Source organism: Fringilla coelebs (genome assembly GCF_963513975.1).
Source record: "Fringilla coelebs genome assembly, chromosome: 20".
Lineage (NCBI taxonomy): Eukaryota > Metazoa > Chordata > Aves > Passeriformes > Fringillidae > Fringilla > Fringilla coelebs.
In genome coordinates, this window is record NC_140046.1 from 3,660,375 (window position 1) to 3,679,184 (window position 18,810).

Below are 18,810 nucleotides of genomic sequence, written 5' to 3' on the forward strand. Positions count from 1 at the left end.
TCAGAGCTAATAATACAATTTAAATCCTGGAAACTTACAATCAGTGGCTAAATAACAATGTAAAGACCTATTTGTGAAAGGACACAAACAATCACTTTATTTTACAGCTGTTACTGCTTTACCTTAGACAGCAGCCCCTGAATGTGCTTCAGTTCACTGTTTGCCTTCAGCAGCTCTTGTTTCAGCTCAGTGCAAGAGGCTTCTAACTGGGCCTTTTCTGCATGGGCTACTTTGAGCATCTCCTGCACCTCAGAGTTGTCAGAGATGCAGCCCATCACATTGATTTCTGCAGCCTTTTGTTTCTCATTCTCCAGCTGAGTTTTGAGAGAGCCATTCTCAATTTTCAGACCTTCCAAGGCAATTTTGCAGTCCTCCAAACTTTTTGTCACTGTGCTGCTGCTCTGCTGTTCCACTTCTAGAAGTTTAAGCAGCTTCTCATTTTCTTCTCTCAGGCTTTTTATCACCTGCTGGGCATCCTGATGCTCCCTTTCTAAGCTTCGCAGGCTGCTGGTTAACTGTTGCTGAATGTTGAGCAATTTTTCTCTTTCAAATTGTGCTTTTTCAAGAACTTCTGCACATTTCTGTTCCAGTTCAAGGACCTTCTCCTCTTGAGCTTCATTCTTGGATCGCTCTTGGAGGAGAGTCATGAGCTTCTCATTTTCCTGGCTCAGCTGCTCAGCTCTGTCTCTGTGCTGACGGAAGGAAGTCTCCAGAAGAGCTTTCTCTTCCACCAGCTTCTCATTTTCTGTTGTCAGCTCCTGCACCATTTGCTGCTGATCAGACAGCTCCTGCAAAGTAGCCTGCAGCTCTTCTGCTGTGCTGTGGTGATTCTCCTCCATCTTTTGTATTCTCTCTGTAAGAGATGCCACAGAGAGGTCGCTGATATTATTTGGAGAACTTCCTGCAGTGGAGCACTTGGAGCCTTTGAAGTGGTTGCTGCTGGCAGATGCTGGCCTGGAAGGCACATCTGCAATGTGCTCAAAGTCAGATGCATCAGGTGACAGGGAGGCCTTGGTGACATCGCTGCTGGAGGAGCCGGAATTGCGCAGGGCAGCCCCGTTCAGGTGCTGCCTGTGCTCCTCTGCTTCACCCCTGGACACGCTCTTGGATGGGCTTCCAAAACTCGACTCTTGGGTAGTTGGGGTTGGGAGGCTGCTGTCGCCTCCACTGCTTGTGGTTGTGTCTGAGAGAGGGGAGTTCTCCAGGTAAAGCAATTTCTCTTTCAAAGCACGGTTTTCTTCTCCCAGGCTAGCAAGCTCTTTTTGGAAAGTCCTGTTTTTCTCCTGAAGGGTCCTTATTAATGGATCTATGTCAGCAGGCGATACTGTTTCTAAATTTTGGTTGGAAGCCCCCATTCCTTCAGCATTGAGCGACCCTTTCTCTTTGCATTTCTTCAACTCACAACGAAGTTTGGTAATTTCCGAATCTTTTGTCTTTGCTTCTGCCAGGAGCTCTTTAACCTGAGATTCCAGAACAGCCTTGTCACCAGTTTCATTCTCTTGCTTGGACTTGCTGGTGGGGCGCACGTGTTTGGTAGGAGTTGGTGCACCAGAAGAGGTGGGGCTGGGCTGTGTTTTCCTGGGGTTGGCCTGAGCACGCAGCACAGCTCTCTCCCTGGACACGGATGAGGACAATTCCCGGGGTGCTGGGATCCCCGTGCGCTTCGCAGCCGAAACTGCTCCTTGAGGAACAAGGGATGAAGCAAACTGGAGTTAGTGCATGAAGAAAACAAGTTTCACAACAATGCTGGAGCCTAGAGCAGCCCTGGAAAAAAACACCTGAGTGTTTGAATAGGTTTAGTCATGACTGACTGTGTGGATTCATGTTTCAAAGGCTTGTATTATTCTGCATTTCTTCCTTTCCCATCCCCTGCAAAGGAACACAGCCTGGTAAACTTTTTCCCAGTGTGGTAATATAATATGTAAATGCTGCAATACATGAGCTACAACCCCCTATTAATTGTATTGATGTAAAGATACAAGGATATTAATTATTTGAAAGCAAAATTCTTCACACTACTTTGTAAAATGCTGGATCTAATCCTAATAATTTCTGAGGAAATATTCAGCAACTTAAGAAAAAATAAAAATGTATTTTTATCACGCACAAAACTATTTGCATTATACTCTATTTAAGCAGATCATCACAAAAGAAGGACTGAAACATTAAGGCTGAGCACAGATTCAGTGAAATATAAAACTCTTCTGGCACTTCCAACACTAAGACAATTGTGTTGCTGCAGCTTCTTGCAGAGATGGATCAGAGATTTTCCATGTTCTAAATTCCCATCCTCTTATGGAAGAAGAGCAAAAGGAGCTTAGAGAGTTGATGCTGTTCTGTTCAGTTGTTGGTTGGGTTTTTTCCCCACCAACCAACAATGCAAAGCATTATGTGACTACAAGGGAAATGAAGTTTATGAGTTGTTGATTTTCATCTTTCAAAGCTCTCTTGAAATACAGGACCCCAGGCACTGAAGAAACAATAAGAGCCATCTGAACCATGGAAGTTGTAACAAGTTAGTTGAAGAAAAGAAGCTGGTTCAAAGGGCAGGTATGACATGGCACTGTAACTGAAAACACTGTGAACTTAAGAAAATCCTCCTGAAAATTCAGGACCTTATGCAAAAGGAAAAGCTCTAAAGGACAGGACCATGAAGTGTGGGGATAGGGCACAATGAGGAGATCTTGTCCAATGGAGCCACATAAACAGGATGCAAGAGCGAGTTATGCAAACAGAAAGGGCTAGTGAGCCAGTGTTTGCAATAAAAACAACTTCCAGAAGGACTCTGGGGGGAAATCCTAGGACGAATTCCATCTCCCCACATTCAGAAGGCTCTGTACTGACACACATGTGCGGCATCCACAAAAAAATCAAAGAGCAGTAGGAGCAAAGGGGGGCAGCCTCCTGCCTTACACAGCAACCTCATCGCTCTCACACAGCCTTCTCCTCAGCACAGCAGAGCAGGGCATGGAAGGGTTAACATTAACACCACCCCGTTTGCTCAGCATCTCTTTTGAAGAATGCACTGGGTTTATAAAGCCCACACAAACAGGAGCCCCTCCTCTCCCCCCAAACACACACACTCTGCAGCAGCACAATAAACACCCCAGACAAAGAGCAGCTGAAGAAAAGCCCCCTGAAGCCGGCGCAGCGCTGGCAGGAGAGCACAGAGAGCCTCTGTCATGGCAGGGGCACGGTGAGGCCAGAGACAAAGGCTCCAGTGTTTTTGGGAAGAGATACAGGGACAGCCAGGCCCACACAGCTTCGTTCAGTCACCTACAGCTGGAGGGGACAGCACAGCTCCAGGATCTCCGGTGGAAAGCACCACGAAGGAGGAGATGGGAATTCTCCTTGGCAGAGCCCTGGCTCATGCATCATCCCATTCCCAACCCAACCACCAGGACCTGGCACCTGTAAAACCTACTCAGAGTGAGCTCAGCACATGAGCAAAGCTCGTGGTGCCCACACAGCCAACACCAGGAGATGAAGGACAGGAGGAAAATTGAAAGGACCGTGATGTGATGTGACTTCCAGCAGAGAAATCCCAGCTCAGCACAGCCCTTCCCTGCTCAGAGAGAGGCACAGGTGAACTCCAGGTGGGAAAGCACTTGAATGCATCCTGACCATGGAGTAGGATGAATGCCCAGCATACAGAAGCAGTTTTACCCAAGCTGCAACCACACTACAGTTCTAAGATGTAAAATCCACATTACAAACGATCAGAGATGCTCCTGAATGGAGCCTAAGGGGTGATTTAAAGCCTTATGTGTGTCCTGGGCTTTTATTCAATCTGAAGGGGTTTTCTACCTTTCACACAAACTTTTATGACAAAAGCAAGTGCTTCAAGAAACTTTTTTGATGCCCAAACCGGTTCAATAACACGGCTGTCAACTGGTCAGTACGTGACTAAGCAGTATTCCATAAATAGTGGGTGGTATTCTGTATATTGCAATAAATAATGAGGCAATTACACATTAGTACAAATTGCTTGGCACTAAGGAAACCACCTTTTCCTAGGAGATATGCTGCACTTGTAGCGATGCCAGCATGTTTCTAATCACCACCAGATGACAACTGCAACATGATCCTGAGCTATGGAAGACATATACATAAGGATAACAATTAATGATATTTAACTGGGATTATCTGTACTCCACCAGTTTGCCAACCTGTGCAGGCTCTGAGCTCACTCAATGTGCCTCCTGTGTTTTGCAAGACTCCACGCTCTGCTGACTTGTTCTGTCATAAATCACAAGGCATTTGCTATCCATCAATAACCATTAACCAACTTGGCTTTTTCACAACACAGAAAGACTTACATATTTCCCTCATTCCACCCCCCACAGGCACCACATGATACTAAAAAGTCACAAGGAGTCCCCCCACCCCCCCCAAAAAAAAAGTTCTAAGTGCATATGTTGATCACAAAACACCAAATCAAGTATAAACACTACTTTAAAGTCTATTTTATGGGCAAGCCCCCTCTGAATGACCTTGGAATTGAGCAGTGTAGTGGTTGCCAATGACTGCCAAGCCACAGCCCGAGGCTCCACAGGCAGGAGCTGCACTGAGGGCAGTGCAAGTCCCCCTGGTGACCTGATTAAGTGGCCCCCAGTCTGGTGATGGGCTGTGGGAGACTCCAGACAGACACGTGCCTCCCAGGCTGCTGCATCCAACACAGCCCTGATTTATGCTGCTGCTTTCAGTGGCTGGAATCACACAGAACTTCACTGCCTGGCCAGTGCTGCTGGTTTTGATCAGGGGAGAGAAAAACAACCAGTCCTGAGTCTCAGGGGAGGTCACCTCATCACTGTGTTCCTCACCTGGGTGCCCAGTAAGAACTTCTCCATTTTCAGCTGTACTTTTCCAGGTGTGAGGCATTAAGCCATAACAATAGACAGAACTTATAATTCTCTAAGTGCTTTCAAATTACCACTATTTAACTCAAATCCTCTGAAACACATAATTTAGTTTAAGCTAAAGGACAGGGAAGCAGAGAGAAATGAAACACCTCACCCAAGGTCACACTAAATCAGGATTAGGATAAGGGTTCATACCCTGCTGTGCAGCTTTCCATGCACCACTTGCTGCCAGGGAGCACTCCCTGACTTCCCACTGGTGTCAAAAGCCAAAGTATCACTTTAATGAGATAAAAGTTGACCCCTTGAGACAATCTTTTGACATTTTAATCCCATTTTCAACACAGCTACAATGTTTCTCACTGAAGCATCAGGATTACTCCTCAGTTTTTCCACGTTATTATTTATTTCTGATCTGAGCTCTCAGCACCTTCCATAGGGACATCCATAACCAGGAGAAAATGGACCGTGGAATGGAGTAAAACATTTCCCAATCCTCCAAGGTGAGGCACACAGGACTGTGGCTCAGAAGTAACATCCAATGTAATTACAATGGTAGCAGGGTAAGGGGAAGCAGGAGGCAAACCTTTTACCAGTCACAGGGGAAGACGTGTGACATTAAGGAATGAAGATTCTATACATTTCTCTGCCTTTACATTCCATGTGCTCTGAGATAACACATATCACTGCAGTAAAGCACCAGCCTTGAATTTACATTTATTTTACTTGACCCTTAATTATACTAACAGTTCAAACACTGGCTTCCCCAGTCCCAGAGCAGAGGAATAATCTCACTTGGGAAGTGACAGCATTTGACTACATAATCATCTTTGAAAATGTTCTAATTTCTGCCTTGAATCTTTTTTTTAGAACTGGAGTCAATACAAAATTATTTGCCTCTGGCCTTTGTCCCATTTGTGTCCCACAACCTGCCCTTTTCTTAATCCTTCCCTCCATCAACATATTAATAACCCAAAGGTTAATGCCATGGCCTTCTGCTGTTCCACAGTGGAGTTAACAGGGAATGTTCCATTTAGTACCTTACTCCTCAATTTTAATCCTGTCATCTCTTAAGCAAACAACAATAAAAACACATTGTTTCCTTCAACATATTCAAAATTCCACGTCAGTAATTCACTGTTCCATAGTTTCAGCAGGTACCAAGCCTCCTGCACCATCGATGTAATTTAAGCACTGATCACCCACAAAGCATTTCAGTCATGTAAGACTAAAGCATGGAGACAGATGCAGCTTTGGTGTGATGTTTTTAAACAATGGATACCTTATTTGAATTGCAAGGGCAGGATAACTAACAAGAACTAAAAGAAAGCTATTCATAGCACGCTGCAATGCTCCAGTCATACATTTCAGAAAGGCAAACTGTTGCCTGCAGACAAGTTTGTCCTCTCACGAGGGATGTTAAAGCTCTCTCATTCCAGCTCCTGCTTTTGCAACAGATCAGCAATTTCACTGTCCCGTGTCTGTCATCCCTAAATCCTCCTCAGAAAGGACAGTGCAACAAGAGATTACAAAAAGAAATTAAGGACTAACTACTCAAAGCCTCTCTGGAAGCAGAAGACAGAGGTGGTTCTGTCATTCTGGAATTCTGTCCTGACATGCCAGGATGTTTTAATAAAATTTCCCATCTGAACAGAACTCCTGAGCCTCGGAGAGAAAAGTGGTTCCTTGAAGGAAAGGTCAGTATAAATCAAATGGGCTGGAAGCATTTAGCACCATGGCTAAGTAAAGGCAATATTAACAGCCCACACTTGTACAGCAAATAAAAAGAATTATTAAACCACCCCACACAATTTTACTGTGCTCTAGCACTTGTGGTTTTGCTGAAATATGTCCTTCTTATCAATTCTGGCTTTCAGCTGATCCTCTGGCTGTGACTTCAGAGAGCACTTCCTCAGGCTTTGCCAGGATGTGTTGAGGATCCAGAGCAGCACCAGGAACACACAGCAACAGCCAGGCAAGGCAGGCAGGTACCCTGTGCTCAGCCTTGCCTGGGAAAGGTCCTGGCACCACTTTCAGTTTCTCAGTAAAACAAACCTGGCCCACAGGAGTATCTTCACCCGGTTTATGACACCAAAACACAGCTGTCTAGTGCCATTTCAGATGACCTTTAGGTATATTTAAAATACCTTCACTGCACTCTAAGATTTGGCAGCACCTGTAGGAGATTTGTCCCTTGCTCCAGAGGCAGACAGAGGAACTGGGATGTCTGAAGACACCTGAAGTGCCCCAGACATTGAACTGAACAGTCAGACTTTCTTCACAGATTTACAAACCAATGTTAGAAGGCAGATAACAGCAGCTTTTTTGTGCTACATTCAGAATTCCTTCAGTGCCCTAGTACCCTTTAGCTGATTTCCAGCTACACAATGAATGATTTAACACAATGGATTAATATGGGATTCATGACATCATCAATGTGAATTTAGTCACAGCCAAGTCACAAAAGATGGCATTAGCTTGGAGTCACTAACCACACTCTTGGTTGACTCACTGTGATAAACCAGCACATGTTACAGGGAGCCTGGACGTGTTTTCTGACTTCTTTTGTCAACTCAGAGTAAAGTTTTCAAGAACCTAATTAACTTGGTGCTTAAAATCCATTTTTCAAAAGAAGATAAGCCACTAAGATCTCAAAGCTTAAGTGAAAGCCCAGGGGACTTGGCAGATCCCTTTCACACTGTCCCAGCCTTGATCCTGAGATTGATACTGAGACTGATTAAGAGTCAGTGAGGGATGTCCTTTGGGAAATGGTGACTGTACAGCACAGAGGAAGGACTGCTGTACACTTGACTCCTTTAAAGTACTTTTTCATCAAAAGGTTTCAGTACACATCTGTTTTATTCAATCACCCTATTTTCTCCTGCCTTTCCCCCCCTCCTTTGTTCAAAGCAAATGAAACAGTTAAAAAACAACTTCCCTGCTGACCAGAGATCTGATATCCAAATTAACAGGAAACACAGTGACACATTTCACAGTGGCATGAGGAAAAGCAAACATTGAGAAGTAGGGCAGATAGAACAGCAGCCCTTCCCTGCACTGCTGGGCTACTTCATACAACACCTACAGAGACAAAATCCCTGCACATTCTGCCACACTGCTTAATCCCCCTATCCCTAAACCTCTGGGAATGGCAGGACAGCTTGGTAACAAATACTAAAGGGATGCACACAAGTACATCAAGCTATGAGGAAGATTTGAATCAGTCCTGAGAGCTTCTTGGGAGCTGAAATATGAGTGGGACTGGATGCAAAGGCTGGAATTTCAGAGGTGCAGGTGGCAAGAGATACCACCCAGCACCTACTGATATCTACAAAACTGCTTGAGCTGATTAGAACTTCATATTTGAGAGCGAAATGGCTGAAACTTCTGCTCCACCACCAGCTTAGGCAAAAGTCAGGATCAAGAATGGCACTATTGTACTGTGAAAAATATCATGCCTTGATCTGCTTGGTACACAAAGGGAATGAGCTGAACGGGTTCCATTCTTCCATAACAACAGCACTGGATACTTCTCTGAATAACCCTCAAAAACTCAGAGGACCACACCATTTTCCACCTCTTTCAGGGTAGCAGTGCTGAAAGTACAGTGTCTGTACAGCAGTACAGAAAGACAGTGCTCTCTGCTACCTGGTCTTTATGCAGCAGCAAACAAAGCAAAGCAAGGCTTGGCCAGTTGTGGCTTTTCCGAATTAATCAGTCTGTTTGCAGAGCGTTAGTCACAGAGCCAACACCTTCACAGGTCAGCACCTCCTTGGGAAGGTTCACTTGTACTCCACCTAGCTTTACAAAAAGACAAGGAGATGGCTCCAGAACAACAAACGTGGTTTTGATAATCCAGCACTAATTATATGTAGAAGCTTCTGCTCCAATAAGGCCTTTTACTCACTTAGCAAATGCAGACTAGGAGTAATTAAAACATTAGCCTTTTTTCTGAATCATTTAATGGCCTGTTGGACTGTCTGACCTCCCTGATTGCACTGTCTGTGGAACAGGCACAATATGCAACAGGAGGAAAGAGCTAAAAGGCTTAATGCAAAGATTTTGATCTATGTAATCATGGTGGAGAGTGTAGGAAAGCAACTCAGGTACTGATATTTGAGATGGAGGATAAGAGTAAGACCAAAGAGAAATAAAAATTATATTACAAAGTACTAGGGAATGACAGATGTCTGTACCAAAAAAAACTACACTAGCAAAGAAAAAGAAAAATAGCAAAAAGCATCTTGATCTGAGTAATTAATAATTTAAGACTAGAGACCCCTGACATTTGAGCTGAACACTTGGTAAAGGTTGGCTGATTTTTTTAGTTAGAAATACTAGTCTAGAGATCTGGAGTGCAAAAAGCAGCCAAGAAAAGGCACTTTTGGTAACTTGAAGACAAAGCCATGACACAACTACTTGCCAGTGGTTTAAATCTGCAGATGAACTATTGGTAGGACATTCTTTTCAAGGGTGGCCACCAGCAGAGACTCTCCCATGGCAGGAATGTAACCCAATAGTAGAGATGACCTTGTAGTTGAAGCATCACCATTTAGTTCAAATTTTAGCATCTAAACAAGTACTACGAATCCAGAAAAGGCCCCAGTAAGTTTTCTAGTGATTTTAAAAGAGAAAAATGTCTGCTGCACAATTAAGGAATGATCACACACATTTTATTTTCAGCTTGTTGGATTCACCTGATCAACAGTTCTATCGTTTTCTCCTTGCAGAGAAAGTCGCATTTAATTCTTCCAGAAAAGTGTTAAAATGAAAATAGAAAAAGACCAACTCTACTCATATCTGGTGGTTCCAAGCTCAGCACAGCCACAAGAGCTGAATTTCAATTTCACTTTTTCACAGCTCAATTCTATTACAGTGGAAACAAGGTCGCATTCAGAAGGTAAATGAGAGGAGATCTGATCAAAACCCTGTTCACAAAGTCTCATTGTGAATTTCAGCTGACTTTTTCTGCTCTTTATGGGTCTGTTCACAGACAATTCCTCTCTGAATAGCAGCAAGAGTAGTTAAAATCTCTTTACCCTGAGAGACTTGCCAGTGTCCAACAAAAGAGTCCCTCTTAACATTTTTGATGCTGTTTACTTGAATTTCCTGAACGTTTTTAAACTGAAAATGAAAACTCAAGCTTGGATATCTCTGTTTTGAGTAAAAGTACAGAAGCACAAAAGCAGTGCAGGCTCTACTGTAAGAGGGCACGTTTCTCCCAAATCTCAGGACCAAAGATCCATCAGGAAAATGAATTGGCTGAGCTGAGAGACAAGAACTGCTCTGTGCATGCCCAGTCTTTGCTGCTACAAACACAAACTTCTCTTTCTAATCTGCTCAAGAGTCAAGGAGTGCCCAAGGGGCTCCACTGCTCCATAAGGCTCTGGCAGCAAGAGAATCATGAGGTGCTGCTGTGTTCACCCCCAAAATGAGGGACACAAACCCCATGGAATTACCAACACTGGTGCAGGTCAGAATTGGGGTGCAATCTACCCCGGAGCTGCTTTGGATTTCTGGAGTACCCAGCAACCTGGCATAACAAACACTGAGCCATCCAAAGCAAATGTTCAGGGAAACTCTATATCCTGCACTTGCTGGAATATCCCTATGGTAAACTCAACACTACTTTTTTTGGAGCTGTTAATACCACTGGGCCTGCCAAAAACTTTAGTCACCTCCAAGTTATACCCCTTATCTAGCCCCCACAAAAGAATGACTAAAACTTTCAATGTGTAGCATTATCTCAAAGTCAATCTGGTGAAAGTTACAGAAATAGAGAATTCTCCCTTTTTAAAATGAAGTACCCCTACTTGCTGGTTTTAATGCAAATTTGTAATTTCCACAACCATCACAGATCATTATTAAAAACAATACATAATTTTTATATTCCTTAAGGGGGGCTTGACTCTATATATTTGTGACATAAACACACCAAAATTATTGGGATTTCTGTGTACTATGACACTTCCTGATTTTGTTTGTTCTGGAACATTTCCTGCCTATGCACCTGTAAAAACAAGATAGGATCAGGTATAATCATCTCATACCAACAGCTAAATCAATTTTAAGCTAAACTCTATTCTGGTAATTTTTTAGACAACTGTTAAAAAAGAAAATCCATAAATATTCATTTTTCTGTGAGGAGGGACAAAATCACTGCTGTTTCACTGAAACAAAGGATTTTCTGTTTGTTCTAGTTGGTAAGTTTGGAGTTTCCTTTGTTTCCCTACCTGTTAGAGCTGAGGCTTCTGCTTTCCAGGAGGCTTTTAGAAACTGCTGTGGGGAGCATCCTTGGAGTTAATAACACATCCCCCAGAACGTGTTGTTCAGAAAAAGCAGGAATTTGCTTGAAGATAAAGCAGAGAAATAATTTTTCAATTTCTATGGCTGTACTAGGAATATTCCAAAGATAAATTACCACTAGCTACATTAAGAATCCCAGGGTTTTCCTTGATTCTAGCTTGCAGACGAGGAGGTAATTCTCCTCAGCTCAGAAAACAGCTTCCCAGCTAATCCAGCCCACAAGTCCTCCACTCAGCCATTCCTGGGTTAACAGTGGTGATAAAACAGCTGTACTTCCATTTCTGGAAAATACAATTATAATGGATAAAATACCAGTGCTGAGTGTTTTGAGAAGTACAGGAAATTAAAAAGTAAACAAAACTAATCAACCCTAAATCTAACCATACCAACTCACTTGGCAGTGGCTGTCAGTACATGTGCTCCTCCAGTTGTGACAACCACTGTGCATGGATGTGATCTGTGGCTCAAGTTAATGAAGGACTGTCCTAAAATCTCCTGGTCCAAGAATTCAGTTGGAAGGAACAGTGAGAACCCTGCTCCTCCCAGACAAGTGAGGTGCTGTGGATCACTCCTCTAAGCATCACAATCTATCTGATATCTTTCCACAAGCACAAAGGATAACCAAACAGATTGTAAGAGGGGAAATGCTTAATATCCAACACTTTCACAATTAGCAGGATAATTTACTCAGCCTGTTTAATTGTTCAGGAGGCCATGCTATGGACTGAACCATGGAACTGACAGAGATACCTGCATGGGGCTTCATCACACTTCTGCTTTCTTTGTTGAGAATGCTCTAATTCCTTGTCCTTCCCACTGAGGGAGAAGAGCCATCACAGAGGAGAAGAAGCTGAAAATGCCTCTCCAAGCACTGCTGTGGAGTGCTCTGGGTCAGGAATCCATGATCCCAACCCTCCAGCTCAGGAACGCTGCCCCACACTTGGCCCAAAGAACTTCTGTCCTCATGAATTCCCAAGCCCTGCTAATCCCGAAAGACAGGGAGGGAAAGGGATCACAAATTGAAACATGAAAGGAGGTTCCTTTTCCTTCCCTAAAAGGGCAGAACTTAAAAGCTAGAAGCATATTTTTTAAAATTGTTTGCTTAATGCTTAATAACCAGTTTGCACTGCACTAGTGTTACAACTGCCTTTTGTTTACTGAAATGTGATGGCCACATAATAAACCCAGTTTTATTGTCATTTCCAGCTTGCTTCTGTGAGGGGGTGGGGAAAGGACTCCAATTTAGTCTCCACAGCTCATCCAGAGCTTTAGCTCAGCCCAGCACAGAGCTAAGAGAGCTGGAACAGCCAATACTGGGAACTGGACTGAAATCACCAGAACTATCAACACAGGATGAGACACATCAGGAAAAGAAATGAGACAGAAGGGGAGAGGAGAAAGCTCATAACATAATGAGATATTTATCTATAAAACATTGCCCACTTCAAAGCAGGAAGAGCTTGAACTCCTTGGTTTAAAAAAAAAAAGGAGCTTTTAATTAAAAGATCAGTCAAAGATTTTCCACAGTCAAGCAGCCTCAAAGAAACTATGTATGGAGGAGGCTGACAGTAATTCTTAACATGATTAGTCCATTCTTCAAACTCAACGAGGTTTTATGAAAGCACTTCTCAAGACCTAGAAGATAAGGATTGTGGAAATATCCTCAGCCCCTCAAAGAGGGACTTTTCCCTTCTGGCACCTCCATTCTGATCAGCTTTTGCCCTGGAAAATCTTGGAAAAACACATTCAGAGCTCTGTGCCTCCCACCTTGTGGCAAAATAGATTGTAATCCTAGGACCCATGGCTTTGGATTGAGCAAAGTTACTGCCATGGACTTTAGGAGGCCTGACTTGAAATATTTCTGTACATTGCTCTAGTCAGCTGAAAACAGGCTGTACTGAGCACACAGCCTCCCATCAGACAAAGGTTTAAAAGCCTTTGAAGGTTTAAATGAATTGCACCACTTTTCTGGAACAGTCTTCCCATTCAAGGAATGTTTCCAGACTGGGATGGACACAACACCACCACCTTATCCCCTCCCAGCATTACAGCTGACACTACAGGCTCTGGGGAACCTTTGAACCGCTTCTCTTTGGTCAAAGAATTTTAAATGCTTTTTCTTTTCTGAAAAAATCCCCAGGATTTTGATAATTTAGCCTTAAATAAGAAAAATGCAATGTTCTCTACAGGCTGTAATTTAGCAACTATTTCACATTATTGCAGACAGACAACACCAGGGCTATTGCACTCTGGAGCAGCTCTCCCAGCAGAGAATACCAGTCCTGGAATGACTCCTGTTCATGGAATCTCATCCCCTCTTACCAGCTGTTAATTATGACTAATGAACCTCATGCTGAGTTGGTTCTGTTCTGCACAAGCACAGGGAATTACCTCTGTTTTATTTCAGGAATCAGAAGCATTTTTGTCTATGAGAGTAAGTATTCAGTTATACTTTTGAAGGTCTTTCCTGTATTGCAGAGAACTCAGTTCCTGCCAATAAATTTATCATTATCCACACCCTTGTGGAAACAACCCCTATAAAAGGGATTATATGAGCATAATTATTTGGTATCACAAGGATTTCTACATCTTCAGTATAAATGCTGCAATGGCAAAATGCAGAAGATCTTTAGGGTGTGAAAAATACAGAAGAATATCCTCCAGATGCAGGGAAGAAACCACCTTTGCATTCTGCACATTTCAGACTAATTAAAACAGATTTCTATCCTTAGTATAGGATGGGATTTCTTAATTCAGTTGGGGAAGAAAGAAAAGTCATCCAACATAAGTAAAATGTGTCAGAGGATTAACTGCACCCTGCCCCTAAAGCCACTTTCATTCCATACATTATAAATATGATTTCATTGAAGTTGCTGGTAAAATTCTTCCTTGCCTGAGTAGCAATGATTTTGAACACTTAGCACCAAAGCATCCATCAGGACAGGAATGTGAGAGGAACATAACTCTGCTCATGGGATGTGGACATATTTGCTTTGCTCCTAACATTTTTCCTAAGCAACTGAATAAATTCCAACCAAGATACAAACCCTACAGAGCTGGTAACAAATGGAAAATATATGTCCCTGTTTCAGCCAACACATCCCTTACACATGCTCAGAACTGAACCCTCCAAACTCATGTTAGCCCTGTGCTTTCCCAAGAGTGCATTTTTCCAGTGATGAATATAAAATTTGCCTGTAAGAACTTCAAATGTAAATTTTGCTGCTGATAAAAATATAGAGCTTGTTAGCTGTGTGCTCCAGAGCCTGATGAAAAGGGCAGGAAGCTGCAGCTCTGATGTAATTTATAGCCTGAGAGAACCAACCCATGATCACTCAGCACACAAGGGCAGATTGCTCTGCCTCAGAACATGCAATCCATACCTATTGATGCTTGTGGAAAAACATTCAATGAAATATAATAGATGGAACATTCCAAAGAGATCTGTGAACACATGCCTGCTTTGGATTACAGGAAGAAAAAAGTTAATGCATGGAAAATCTAACAGTGTCTATTACCATCATTAGAGATCTCAGTTTTAGATCATCTTCAATCATCATGCTCAAATTGCTTGGAGATACAGAATGGAAAAGTAATAGAAAATATCAAATATTTGTCTATCTTCTACTGTCAGTCTCTGAGAATCACAGAAACATCAAATTAAGTTCTCCTCAAGCAATACAGTACAAACAAAATCAGAGAAGTACTCTTGCCTCAGTTTTAGAATCTCATGTTGTTTTGAAAGCTACATTCCCTGTGGAAATCAGCTTTTATGAAGAGTAAATTAGTAAAATTGGGGAGGAATTGAAAAGAGAAAAAAATAAGACAGATTACTATGCTGAAATACTGGTAGAAGGTCCAGAACACAGGACTGCTTCCAAATAAACTCCTCAGTACCTCCAGAGCTCTGGCAGCTTTCAGTGGGAAGACCAAGGGGCAATATATGCTCAGGTTTCTTTGGCCAGCTTTACAACTTCAAGATCTTGAGGAGCCAAACATATCCCAAATAAAAAGAAGCAAACCTCTCTTTCTCCAAGGCCAGGATTATTCCCTTCTCCTTCCACCCTTTTCCCTCTTTCAAATAATTTAATGCTGTGTCAGAACCAACACAACCACAACCATCCCCAGGCTGTTGTTCCCTTGTCACTCTGCAGCTGTCAAGCACATTAACCAAACTAATGAAAAAATCATCAGGAAAATCAGCTTTTACCTTTATTATCATGTTAGATCTACCAGGGGTAGGTCCTAAAACACCACCAGCACTGGGGCAAAAGCACAATGCAGAGCTCTTGACCCACAGGACAAGTTCTTGCTGACCAGCTCATTCAGCAGGATTCCCAGAAGCTCCCTCCTTTATCCAAAAATGGCTTTGTTTTGCTGATGGAAATTAATCTCACACAAAATGCATAAACCACATCCTGCTGTCTGCCATGCCCTAAAAGTTCTTCATGTAAAAGCTGTCATCCTGCCCATGGAGAAAGCACTCCCACTCAGCACATCCTCCCAGCCACGGCAGAAAACTGCTGGGAAGGCCCTGTAGTGTAGGAGAGCTTATTGATTGATGTTTTGCACTAATTTAGCTCTCATTAGCCTTTCAACTTGGAATCAGGGGACCTCAGATTGTCACTGAACACTGCCTCAGATAATTCCAGAGGTAAGTTACTCACACTCATGACTAAATTCTTCTAGGAGGTCAGTCCAGACTGTGACAGTGGCTGTTGCCATTTCACTGGCCTGGGAGCAGAGGGGACACTGCCACTGACTGATGTGTTTGTCAGTCCTTCTGAAATGATTTCATCATGTCAGCCCTGTCAAGTCACCTCACGAGACCCATCAACAGAGCTGGCCTTGAAGAAAAGCTTAAGTTAAGTAAAAATTACTCTCCAGGGGAAAATAAAGTTCTTCAATACCAGTTTAATCAGCAGTGTGTTACTACTCTGAAAAATGAGAGCATTTGTAAACCCCCCATGCAAGAATGACTTGTGGGAGGAAGAGGTGACTAAGGAATTAAACTATCCAGTGGAGAGCAAATTGTGGTTTGTTGGCTCCACTGGGAACAAAAGGTCTGTGGCTGGCTGCCCGAGCTGCAAGAGGACATGACTTGCAGTCGGTATTTCCATGAAAGCTGTTATGTGATTCATTAGCTTTGCTGGCCCCTCTCCCCTCCCTCCCTTCCCCCCACACCATCATTAAACTCATCTGGTCTCTTGAGCTCTTGCCTGGCAGAAATGGTGTTCTGACATCCAACAGAGTTAAAATGAACAGCTCCCATGTTTGGGAGAAAAAAGAGGGAGACTAAAGAGAGCACCCAGAAAAGATCTGACTACACACCATGAAAATAAAGAACAGAAATGACAAGCACATGTATTTCTACCAAAGCATTTATCTTGAAAGTCTCCTATGTTTTACACTGAAAAATCCCTTCCTCGAACTCAAATGAAGCCAACCCTGGCCCAGGACAAAACAGACATAAGAAAACAGATCAATACTGACTCAGTGCATGCACTGACACTTGATATTCTCATCCAAGCCATGTAAGCATGTTTTACAAATAAACACAATCCCAAAAAAAGCCTAACCCTTGGATAACCCCACCCGTCACCTTGTTCCAACAAGAGAAGTTAACATTTCCCATTCAAGCGATTCTTTCAGGAAAGTTTTTGTGGGTATTGAGTAATTTTTTTTCCACCTCTTCCCAAAGATATTCATCATCCATCACCTGCAGATGTTTAGAGGATAAACAACTCCCCCATCACAGTGTCAACCAGTGTCAAAGAACATCAGTGCTCCTGTTCAGAAATAACAGGAGGCCTCCCTGTTTCCAAGGCAAACTATGTTTGAAAAACTTTCTCCCAATAAATACTGTGCACTGGATAATTCTGGATTCTTCCATCCAGCTCCCAGGAAATGTTCCAGCTATTCCACAGGTGCTCTGGCCTCTGTTTGTATACACTGTTTCCTTTTGCTTGGGTAGTCAGTTTCAAAAGCAAAAAACTAATTCTGCTGACAAACTGCTGCAATATTCACTCACCTTCCACATAATTTTCTGTACTACTTTATAGGTGTTTTCATTCTAAAACCTCCACTGGTTTTAAAAATATGAATATTCAAAGCACTGGGGAAACCAATGACTTGCAAGGAGCAGAGTTTTGGCAATGAAGTGATGCAAACTTGGGTCACACACCACAAAGTTCTCACAAATGATTGTAAAAGCTGTCTAAAGTAAGTTTTAAATTAGAAGCTAGGAAAAGCTAGCTAGCTAATGTTATTACAAGCAATGCTCTCAAATCCTTGTTAGATGCTCTTAGGAAGATAGAGATTAATTTGAGATGATAGTGGGCTGTTAGAGTCTTGTCTTCTGCTCAAAACATTCCCATCAGACACCAGCAGTGGATTTTCTTACCTGTCTTCTCCTCACCACAGTCCCTTGCTCAGTCTGCCCCAGTTGTTTGATTCTCCTGTATTAATGTGTTAACTTTCAACTGCTCAGCTTGGAGGCAATAATTTCCTTCCTGTTCCTGGACAGCACTGAGTAGCCCACACAGAATTTACACTTAATAGGAAAACCCATTAAAGTTTATAATATTCTTGTAAATATGTGAAAATAAGTGTTTTACTTGAAAGGATAACCTATATCGTAACAGTATCAGATTTTTAAAGGCTTCAGTGCCCACTGACACCAAGAGGAGGAACAAAGCTGCTCCCAGCACCACAAGATGGTAAGTTTGGGGTGAAAGAGATAAGCCATAAGATGTCCATAAAGTTTCCTAAGAAGGTAGGCAAACAAGAAGCCCCTGAATGTCACGCTCAGGGAACAGTCAAATTGGTTGTCTGTCACTAAAGCTGGCTCATGAGCTGGATCAATAAAGCAACTCATTCCTGGGATTTAGTCTGGTCATTCCAAACCGAAAGCTTAAAAGTACCACAGTTGTTCAAGATGTTGGTGCTCCTGAATGAGAGCTGAATTAAGTTCACTCAAGCAGAAAGAGAACTCAGAAGTACTACAACGTATCACATTCTGATGTGAGAAGCAGGGTTTTGCATCCTAGCTGTCAAAACCACAACCTCTGAGCTCCAAAGCCAGAGCCCTCACACACAATAAGGACTATGCTGTTAGATTTTTTTCTTTTTGTCAGCAGGAATGTTCGTGGCTCTTTTTCATGGTTAAACATTGGAGTTTTGAACACATAGTTCAATACAAAACACTGGTTTTCAGTCCTACTCATACCTTATAAACAGTGAGGACTTTCAAACAAGACCTAGTACAGCCTACACTTAAAAACTGAGTATAGTTTAAAAACTGCTTAGGTGCAACACAAGTATAACTCTTTCCTCTTCAATAAAAAAATAAATCAAGAGAAAACAAAGGATGAAAGAGATTTTTCAAACCCACAAGGGGTCTGCACACTCATTTATCATCTTCGTTAACAGCAATAAGCTGTTCAAAATGGCCCTGCAAAATCAGAGTCCGTTTGCTCCAACTGATCAGAAGTCAGCAGTGTGTCTCCCCGGGCCATTATCCAGTTCTCCCTTAGTTTATTATCACTACTACCCCTCCTAAATGACACCTTCAGCTCCAGCAAAACTTCGCTGGCTGGCAGTGGCCAGCGGATTTCAGGGGCTGGGGATGTAGGCAGTCACATTC

At 42.7% G+C, this 18,810-nt stretch overlaps 1 protein-coding gene across 3 annotated transcripts in view; it reads right to left on the minus strand.

Moving 5' to 3' along the window:
• Positions 1 to 18,810, minus strand: part of SPECC1 (sperm antigen with calponin homology and coiled-coil domains 1) — a 72,522-nt gene that overhangs the window by 31,015 nt on the left and 22,697 nt on the right. For all 3 annotated transcript variants that reach the window (XM_084219079.1, XM_084219080.1, XM_084219081.1), the window contains one exon: positions 123 to 1,681. In XM_084219079.1, the coding sequence (XP_084075205.1) occupies positions 123 to 1,681 (1,559 nt within the window). The remainder of the gene's footprint in view (positions 1 to 122; positions 1,682 to 18,810) is intronic.